The sequence below is a fragment of the Trachemys scripta genome, chromosome 22, assembly GCF_013100865.1.
Source record: "Trachemys scripta elegans isolate TJP31775 chromosome 22, CAS_Tse_1.0, whole genome shotgun sequence".
Classification (NCBI taxonomy): Eukaryota; Metazoa; Chordata; order Testudines; family Emydidae; genus Trachemys; species Trachemys scripta.
In genome coordinates, this window is record NC_048319.1 from 1,558,180 (window position 1) to 1,568,159 (window position 9,980).

Below are 9,980 nucleotides of genomic sequence, written 5' to 3' on the forward strand. Positions count from 1 at the left end.
GGGCAGGCCCAGGCGTGAGTGGCTGGAAGGGGAGACCGGCCTAGCAGAGGAGGGGAGGCGCACCTCAAAGAACCAGCGTTAGTTCCCAGGGGGTGGTAGCCACATGCCCAAGGACAGAGTCTGCCCCAATGACTCTGGCGCCGGGCCAGGCTCGGAGTGTGGCAGGCAGGGCTGGGTTACAGTGGAACCAGGAATTCATCGGCCAAGATTTTCAAGAGTGACTGGTGACGTTTTCTGGCAGCCCAGCCTCAGACTCCCCTCTGGGATCTGATTTCCAGAGCACGCTGAGCCCTCCGCCCTTGCACCTGGGAGCCTTTCAAGCAGCCCAGTGTCTGGTGTGGGTCTGTGTCCTGCTGTCCCAGCGTCAGGGAACTGCAGCTGAATTCCCCCTCCCGGCTCCTCTCTCAGGCAGAGCCCCCTGTCTCTCTCCCAGCCCCCTGGTTACGCTGTGACGTGGCCGGCCAGCCAGGCTGTGCTTTGCCTCCAGCCTAGCACTCAGGCACACGGCCCACGGCTCTGAGCAGGAGGGAGTGTTACAGAGAGAACCTCCGGGAGCCAACACAAGGGCAGACTCGCTACAAGGCTTCCCAGCGCCAGCCTCGCGCCCGGGCAGGCGTCTGTTCTCAAACCCATCACAGGGGCTTCCTTTAGCTCCAAGTTCATAGCTCTCCACTTAGAGCCAGACCCTGGGCTGGGCAGCTCAGCTCCTGTTTATAGAGCCGGGGCCTTTGATCGCCGGGAACAGGTAATCAGCAGCCAATCACACGCCTCAGGGTGATGTTTCGAAAGCCTGGGTTTTTACACAGCGGGAGGTGGGGAATTTGCGATACCCTGGCAGAGGTTATTTCTTAGGAAATCCACTTATCAATTACCGTCTCAAACCTTCCTTCTTCCCTGGTGCACTGGCAGGGAGCTCTTTGAGCTCGCCGGCTCCCCATGGCGGTTGTCCCTAGAGGGATTCCCCACAGTCCCAGGCCACAGGAAGACACGCCCGCTGCAGCTTGCACAATGGACTTCAAGGGAACAAATAAAATTCAGTCAATAAGGTCTTGCAAGGCCATTGCAGGAACTTGCCACATCTCACACCTGCTTCCAGCCTTTAAGGCAGCACTGCGGTTACACCACACTAGGGCCAGAAATGCACGAATTGGCAGCAGTGTTAACAGGATGGCTCCAGCCTTGGGAAGGTGCTGGCCTTGCTGAGACTTCCAGGCAGGCTCGGGGTGGGGGTTATTTTCTCCAAACTGCTCTGCCCGGCTGCCTGCTATCTCCCCTGCCTCACACCTCTCTGCACTGGCTGGCCCCCGAGAGGACTCCCCAAGCCTCTTGCTAACCCACCAAGGTCAGTGGAGAGAAGGGGACATGGAAGGCAAATGCTTAGTTCCAAGAGCTGGCCATGGAGAAGCGTCTCTTGGTTCTAAATCTTTGCTGCCGTCTCCATAGCTGCAAAACACATCACAAATCACCAGGCCTCAGTGCTCTCTCATAAAATGTCAGTCGAGCGCCCTTGGCTGGGAGGGCGGCTCTTCCACCAAGGCTGAGCTTCCCCAGGCCAGGGGACAGGAGCGATTCCTGCTGTATCTGTGTTTACTGCCTCGCGCAGTGACGTAAGGCAGCGAGTGAGTGGGGGGGGGGGGAGGGATGGGGAGGGCGGGCAAGGTTCAACTCAGTATAAAGCTAGGTCTGGTCCATTTCATTCATTTCCCTCACAGACACTGATGAAAGCTGCATGTCCAGAGTGTGCTATAAATATAGACAGAAATTGCACAACCTCGGTGCCGCTTCCACTGCCTGTCCTATTGCACAATGCGGAGCTCAATGCAGGACTTCAGGTACACCGCCACCTGCCTGCTGCTGCTCCTCTCCGGCGTGGAACCGCGGCCGCACGGATGGGCCGAGAACAGGCGTCAGCTCGAAACAATCCAACGGGGCATCCTGGACCGGCTGGGGCTGCAGGAGCCCCCCGTGCTGCGGCAGAGGCTGGACCAGGACGGGCTGAGGCGAGCGCGCCAACTCTACAGGGAGAAACTCGGCCAGCTGAGGGGGAACCGGAGCAGGGAAGAAAGTCAGGCGGCAGCCCCGCCCAGGACGCTTCACCTCCTGACTCCAAAGCGTAAGTGAAACCAACCGAGAGGGAAAATGTCCTGGCTGTCGGAGCCGTGGGACGATGGCGCAGACCCCGGGGAGGTTGGGGAAACTCCTTCAGTGGAGGTTTCCAACGGAGGCTGGAGGGGTGCGACCCAACAACTCCTGTATCTTGGCAGGGGGTTGGCCTGGCTGCCCCTGGCAGTCCCTGCTACCCTCTGGTTCTCTGAGAGCCGAGCGTGTCCACGGGCGCCTGGGCTGTGCCTCCGGTTTCACTTTCTCTCTGAGCAGCTGAGGAGAATCTTTCAAAGGTGCTGCCCTGACCTAGAAATCCACGTCCCCTTGAGTCCACTCCTGAGGCGCTCTTGAAAATGCTGCCCCGGCCCTGGGAACGCAGAGGAACCCGCCTGTGGTGCCCCAGGAGCTAGGGAGAGGGCTGCGTTGTTCCCAGCTGGCAGTCTGGGGTCCAGCAAAGCTGGGCAGTGGGGGCTTGGTGTTGGACTGGCCCAGTGCAGAGCCAAGGTGGGGTTGAGACCCCCTTGCTCAGCCGGTCCCTTAGACCTCCTGACACTGACTCACCGCGTGCGTCTCAGTGCCGGTGGACCCACACGTGGGAGACAGGAGCCGTGAGTGCCGCGCTGCAATCGTTATTTATTGATTAGCTTAAGGAGACTGTTGTAGGAACGTGGAGCCGTCGATTTGTGCTTGTCGCTGACCTGTGCAATCGTGGGAGCGGATTCCTCCTGAGGTCCCTCAGGCTGCTCTCTGGGGCAGGGATTGTCTCCCCTTGTGTGTTTGTGCAGCGCCCTGCGCGGGGGCTGGGGGGCTGCCCATGGAGAAGGCGGGGGAGCGCTTTGCTCCTGCGCGGGCAGTAGCGGCCGGGTGCGTGGTGGCCGTAGGGACTGTAAGCCGGGAGCTGTGGGGCCCTCGGCCCGTGCTGATCTTCAGAAAGGGACAAATGGGACTTAGCCCAATCCTTGTTTTTCCAGGTGCCTGGAAGGAGCGCACAGGAGTCCCGGGGGTCCCTCTTCCTCGCAGGGCTCCGGGTGGTCAGGCAGCCCTGGAACCCAGCTGCCAGAGCACGTCCCCTTCCCTTAGCCGGACCTCCTGGCTGGGGAGGGGGTCTCTGCCCTCTGCCCGTTTTCCTTGGCAAAGTGCTCCCAGGTCGGAGCCGTGGTAGAGTGGCTGGGGCAGATTCACATGGAAGCAGTCGCTTCTAAGCCTTTTCAGAATCAGGTCTTCCTTCGGCTCCGCATGCTCCATGCTCCTGCAGAGCGGGGTCCGGCCGGCAGCTCTGGCACGGGGGCTTTGCAGCCCCTTCTTTGCTAGTTCAAACTAGCCAGAAGTGGCTTGGGTCTGGCTCTCCAGTGGCCCATTAGTCAGGGCTGAAGCTGGATGTTTGGGTCCCAAAAGCATCTGCAAGTTCAGCTGGTTCCCCAAAGATTGTCAGGACCTCTGGCCTAGAAGCAGCAAGTCTCCTGCCCTGGGCTCTGCCTTGCCTCTGGGCCCTTCCCATGGCCCTGGGAACAGAAAGGTGCCAAGATGGGGCACTTCCTAGACTGTTTCAGGTCCCACTTCTGCCCCTGGCTTCGCTCTTGTGATACCTGGCTTATTTACAACCCCAGCTCCTGGAGGCAAGTGGCTTCATGAAAATCTCGGCTTTCGTGTATCAGCGAAAAGGGAGCTGGTTTCTAGCAGCCGAGTGGGCCCGGGACCTGAGCGTGATGGAGGGAGGCTGGGACCGGAGAGGAGCCCAGGGGCCTGAAGCAGGAAGGCGAATGAAAAGCCTCCAGCAGCCATTATTAACCCCCTGATTTGGGCCCCGACTCCTGGGTTTTGTCTGGCCAAGGCTGGCGATGCTCCCAGGCCAGGAAACGTGAGCTGGGGCAGGGGAAAGTGAAGAGACCAGGGTTTGCAAACCTCTCCCATGGCTGGGTCAGGTCGTGTGCTCCCCCTGCCCCGTCTACATGCCGGTGTGGGACAGGATTCGAGGCCCCCTGGGAGGGAGGGGCTGAAAGGTCCCACAGTTACTGCACAGGGCGGGGTCAGGGCTCCTGGGGTGTGTTCCCGAGTCTGCCAGCTGGCTCTGGTCCCTTGGCCTGATCCCAGAAGTGGTGAGTGCCTCTGACTCCCATGCGTGGCCAGGGACATTGCTCGAGGACTCCTCCCCACACAGCCAGCCGGCAAACACCCCGTCCCGCCGCGGCTTCTGGGCTCCAAGTGGTGCCCGGGCCTCCTGTTGACTCTCTGGCACACCAAGCGTCGCCCCGCGCTGCCCTGTCTCTAGGATGCAGAGGCCACTGGCAAGGGTTAAAGCGGGTCCCCCTGAGTGATGGTCCAGCGGTTAGAGCAGAGCCGGGGAGCTGGGCGCGTTCGGCCGGGGGCAGCCGCAGACCCTTTGGCGTCGCTGCTCCTGGGCGTTTTTGCTCTTGTATCAAAGCCTTTAATGGTCAGTCTTAACAGCATCGCTGCAGCTCTGCTTGGCTGCGGCTGAGTGGGGGGCAGGGGCAAACGGGGCCTGCCTGGCCCAGCGGAACTGGCTGCGTGTTCAGAGGACACGGGCGGGTTAATGGGAGGGGGGGCAGTGGGGCGTTATGCAGAGTTGAGGTTTGCCCGGGACCTGGGAGTTGTTATAACACTTGGGCAGAGCCATTGCTGGGGGGAGGCTTCTGTCTGTTCCTTGCCTAGCATGGACGTTTTGTGTGTGTGGCAGGGGGGGGATTTCTAACCATGTTTGCTTCATGGAGGGTGAGGCCATAACTTTTACCTGGGGCTTGTGATAACACGGGGCTAACACACTGGACTGGCATTCGGGAGACCCAGCCCTGCTCTGCCACAGACTGTCTGTGCCCTGGGGCAAGTCCCTGACTTTCTGCCTCAGTTTCCCCAGCTATGAAATGGGGATTGCCCGGGAGTGCTGTGAGGACCCAGCTATTAATATCCTGGAGCTGGGCACATGGGGAGCCCCAGGCCGGGTGGCTTAGGGAAGCTCTGGGTGTGCACAGACGGGGCCTGTAGAAAGGGGCTTCCCACAGTGGTACAGCGAGCACATGGCAGTCGTGCCCCTGGAGCGGAGGTGGGCAATCCTCACTCTGAACAGTGCACGGCCACGGAAGGGCTGGTAAGTACACGTGTACATGTGCGGCGCACGAGGATAACACACGTCACATTGCACGTGCCGCCTCAAATGCCGGGGGGAATCTGAGATGCTGGCTCGTGCCGGGGTGGGCAGTTCGTAGCAGGACCAGAAAGTGGCAATGTGGAAAGGCAGCCCCTATTAACCCTTCGCTGCCTCCTCTCTCTGCAGTGGAGCACCGGACGGAAACCTCTGCTGGCAGCTCCTGCTACAATCTCGTGGTGTCCCGGACCGAGGCCTTCCACCAGGAGCTCAGCGTGATGAGGGCTGAGCTGAGACTCTTCGAGAAATCTCTCAGCACTCAGGCGGTCTCCAGACTCAATGCCTCCTGGCCGTCTCGAGTAGAGCTCTACCAACTGCCGGAGCCTGGGCAGCGCAACGGGCACCCCAAACTCCTGCATTCCTACGTCCTCGATGCCACGACCCTGAGCCTCGACCTGGGGGCTGCTGTCCGGAATTGGGCAGCGAGCGCAGAACAAAGGCTCCATCTGCAGCTGGTATTCGCTGCAGACGTTTCTGCCTTTCTGGCCACCAACCGAACCAGCCAGGGGGCTGAGACGCTGAATCTAGAGGTGGAAACCCAGGAGCGCCTGGGCTCTAGGCCGAGGAAAGCCAGGGCGCTAGAGGAGGAATGCAGAAAGAGTGATGGGAAATGTTGCCTCAAGTCCCTCAAAGTGTCTTTCCAAGACATCGGCTGGTCCGACTGGGTGATCGCCCCGAACAGCTACTACATGAAGTTCTGTGAAGGGTCTTGCCCTCACAACTACAAGCCGGCCAGCATGCACGCCCAGATCAAAGCCCGAATGCACACCCTGTCCAAAGAGACGCCTGCCCCCTGCTGCGTGCCCGCTGGCTACGACCCCATGGTGCTCATGCACTACAACAGCGACGGGAGACTCGTCTCCACGCTCTTCGAGGACATGATAGTCACCAAGTGTCACTGTGCCTGAGGGCGCACGCAGGAGCCCGGTTACCAAACGCCGCTGGCCCAGCTAGTCTCATGGCAGAGCCGAGCGAGGCAGCCACTGACGTGCTTCTTAAAGACCTGCCGTCTGACGCAAAGTTCCCCTGGGCGCAATGGCATGGGCGCGTTTACAGTCAGACCCCTGGCAGCCAAGGCCCACTGCATTGACCCATGCGCCCCTCCTGCCAGCGGCTAGTTCAGACACCAGCAAACAGGCCTGTTCGCGTCTCATCTCCCCTGCATCCCGTGCAGCTTGGAACTGGCTGGATGTGGCTCAGGGGACACTAGTGTGGCCAGAGTCCCTGCAGCCTTGTTGGGTGCAGCGCAGTCACCAAGGGCAGGGCCTGCCAGTCCCAGCAGGGTCCTGTTCCGGCTGCACCATGGTCACGTAGCCCCCTCCTTCCTATGTGCCTGGGGAGGTGGGTTCTTCCCCCTGTAGACGGATAAACCCCAGAGGCAGGTTTCCGCAGGGCTGCTCCCTGGGGGCTCATGCCACCTAAGAGTCTGAGCAAAATTGTGCACTTTAGTAGGGATTTATTTATATCCTCCCCTTATTTATTGCTAAGTTATTGGGGTTAGTGCTACAGAAAGATCCTGGTTTTGTATATTTATAAGACATCGCGGTGATGATGGAACCAAATAAACTTCTCAGTGAAAAGAGCAGGCCGTGGTGCGCTCCTCTGTCCGCTAGCGGCCCGGGTCCCTTCCGGTTCGGTCACTGCCAAACAGAGCAAACCCCTGGCTGTGCAGAGCGCCTGGGGCAGATTCCAGCTCTGCCCAGCCATCCAGCCTCGCTCTGGCAGGGACCCCGTCCTGGGGCGACAGGGCCTGAGGCTCATGCAGCCCTTGACTGTACTGGGGAGTGCTGATCAGGGCCCTTATTTCTTCTGATGTGGCCAGCAGCCCACTGGGAGCTGGACTCGCTCCTCACAGGCCGGGGGAGCAGTCCCTTCCCATCCAGGTGGCCCTGAGAGTGAATGCTCCATGTGTTGGGACCAGGCCCTGACCCATCCATTCTGCTGAGCAGGGGCAGGCTTGGCCCAGCCATTTACAGAGAGATGGCTCCCCCATGCCACTTCCGATCCCCGAGCCCCCGGCTGCATCTACAGAAGCACTTCCCGTGATCCCCGCTAGCCCTGGCCCTCTGCCAGCCTGCCCCAACCCTGATCCCAGCCGGTGAGGGGCCAGGGGGCTGAAAGTGCTAATGCAGGTGGCTCCTTTGCTCTGGGGTTGCTTCATTCTGGCCAGAGACACAAACTCCGGAGCTGGTGCCTCGTCCCCTCCCGTACTGGCTGCTAGCTGCCCTGCCCCCCTCTGATCTTGGGCTGATCCCATCCCCTTTGGGGAGCTGGTGGAGACTCCCCTCAGTAGAACCTCCCTTCCCTGGGCTTCGCTCTGGGCTGCCACCCCCAGCACCCAGTGGACCTGCTGCCTCGGCCCGGGTGCAATTCCCACGCCTCCGGCTACCGCGGTTCCTCAGCAGGTGTCGGCTCTAGATGATGAAACTGCCGCACCTTGGCAGCATTGTTCTGCCGCGAGTAACCGCCCAGGTTCCCGAACTAACCAACGGCTCCCCTGGGGAGTGTTAACCCCTCGCTGACTGCTGAGAACTTCCCTCTGCACCCACGGCTGGGACCAGGCCTTGCCACGGGCAGGCTCCTGCTGTCAGGGACAGCGGTGGAAGGGGGCTGGTGGCAGAGTGGTTCTCGCGCTCCGAGGAGCCGGGTCAGTGTGGTCAGGGGTGGGTGGGGTTCACCCCCTTCTCCCAGCACAGGTGGCAGCCTGCGTTGCCCCACGTATGCGGCCCCAGCACTACCTGGGCGGGCTCCCAGGCAGTGGGGAGGCAGGTTGGGTTCCTTGCCTGCCATTCAGCTCCAATCTCTCTGCCAAGGGGCTGAGCCAGAGACGTGTGCAAACAGCATCCCTGCCTGCTGGCTTCGGCCCTGGAGCCCGGCACTGCCGTAACCCCTGGGGTTCAGCCCTTCAGGTTACTCCCACATCCCCCTTCACCTGTCGGTGGGTCACTTTCTGCTTCCCCAGCGTCACCTGCTGCCTGGCATCCCTCCCAGCCCCGGCCCCTCGCAGCCAGCGTCACCCCTGTCACTTTCACTGCTGGCTCCCCAGCCGGATAGCATGGGGCAGGGTCAAGCCTTATGTGGAGAACTGGCTGTGATTCCCACCGGCTGTGCTGGGGCCCCGCCCAGCTCTGGTGCGGGAAGGGGCAGTGGCAGGTGAGTAATCGCTGCATGTTGTCCTGGAAACCTTTGATTTGTTTGTGTCCTTGAAATTGTGATGCTGCTTTGCATTCGGCCTTGAGCTCGAGATCCAAGGCTGAGGAACTTCCTTCACCCTGCTTTCCAGAGAGCGTCACAGCCAGGGCAGGGGCCAGGGAACGCACGAGCCAGCCAGCTTCCCCGGGCTGGCAGGATCCCAAGCTGGCTGGCAAAACACTGCCGCAGGTGAGGTGGGACGCCCGTCTGGCTATGGACAGCTGCAGAGAGCACAGATACAGCGAGTGCAGGCTGGGGCCCAAAGAGACGGCTGGGCCTGTCCTCTGATCAGCTGCCCAAGTCCGTGTCCCCTCCCAGCATGACCCCCATGACTTCTCTCCCCAGCAGACCCGACCCCTCCTGCTCCAGGAGCCGTGTTCTCTGGATCACAGCACCAGCCCTCCAAGCTGGGGGCCTCAGGCTCTTCCTCCAGGGCCCACGGGGACTGGGGGGGGGAGAGTAAATGCCCCAAAGGCCTCTGCAGCTCTGCTCCCCCAGAGTCAACTGCCTCCTTCCCATTAGGGGTGTGGTAAGGGGGTACAGACACCCAGCCAGCCCCTCCCGCGGCTAGGTACTGCGTGTGGAAATGTGCAGCCGCTCGCAAGTGCCCCAGAGCGGCGGGGTGCCAGGGCCAGCGTCCCAGGAACCTGTCTCTGCTTGTGCTTCCTTGTAACTAGGCCCTGCTACCATGCAAGCTGCACCCAGGGGTGCCAGGCAGAGCGCTTGGAGGGCTAATTCCAGCGCTCTCCACTGTGTGACAACGTTGGGCCGATCCCCGGGGGCTCAGCACGCAGCGCTGCACGCTGTCCACTGAGCGATTTCTCACCCAAGGGTCAGTCCCGCACCGCGTGTCCCGTTCAGAAAGTTGGGAACCAGGAGCCCCCTTTCATGGGACGCCCCCTCCCCCCCAGCAGGGTCTGTAATGGTAACAATTTGTGCTGTTTCTTCTGCTCTTAGACCGCCACAGACTCGTGTTTCTTAGGCCTGGTCTACACCAGGAATTGACTGGGGTACCGCTCCATCTCCTGGGGCATGAAAAATCCACCTGCCTGAGAGACGCCCCCAGCCCGACCTCACCTCCGTGCAGCTGGGCGCTCGGTCCCTAGCAGCGACCTAGCCCCCGCCTCTCAGCAGGTGGGTTACCTGCGTGCTGGGAGAGCCCCGGACCCGGGCAGCGTCTGTGCAGAAGTGCTGCCATTTCCCCAGCGCTCCCAGACGCTGGCTCTGTGACTGCAGTGGCACCCAGGGTCTGGGGTGTTCCCAGCACTGGGTCCCTGTCCCTGCTCCATCCTCGCCCGTTCTGCTACGGCAGCTGCTTTCCGCTGCCCTATCGGCCGGGCCAGGGTTTGTTGTTCTGCCTGTTTATGGCTTGATTGATCAGGAGGCTTCTGCCCCCGAAGGCCGGTGTGCAAACACGCGGCACAAAGTCCCAGCAGCTCAAAGGGCCAGCACTGCCGGTAACATCTGCCCCGGTGCACCCAGCCCGGCACATCACCCCTCAGTTCAGCAGCCTCCGGGACAGGTC

General features: G+C 61.3%; 1 protein-coding gene across 1 annotated transcript; it reads left to right on the plus strand.

Moving 5' to 3' along the window:
* Nucleotides 1–1,712: 1,712 nt before the first annotated feature.
* Nucleotides 1,713–6,828, plus strand: GDF15 (growth differentiation factor 15). The gene is made up of 2 exons (XM_034755404.1): nt 1,713–2,113; nt 5,393–6,828. The coding sequence occupies exons 1-2, from the start codon at nt 1,807–1,809 to the stop codon at nt 6,169–6,171; spliced, it is 1,086 nt and encodes a 361-aa protein (XP_034611295.1). The 5' UTR covers nt 1,713–1,806; the 3' UTR covers nt 6,172–6,828.
* Nucleotides 6,829–9,980: the final 3,152 nt, after the last annotated feature.

Coding starts and splice junctions, on each gene's coding strand:
- GDF15 (XM_034755404.1), top strand. CDS start 1,807: ATGCGGAGCTCAATGCAGGACTTCAGGTACACCGCCACCTGCCTGCTG. Junction 2,114..5,392: donor TCACCTCCTGACTCCAAAGC/GTAAGTGAAACC, acceptor CTCTCTCTGCAG/TGGAGCACCGGACGGAAACC.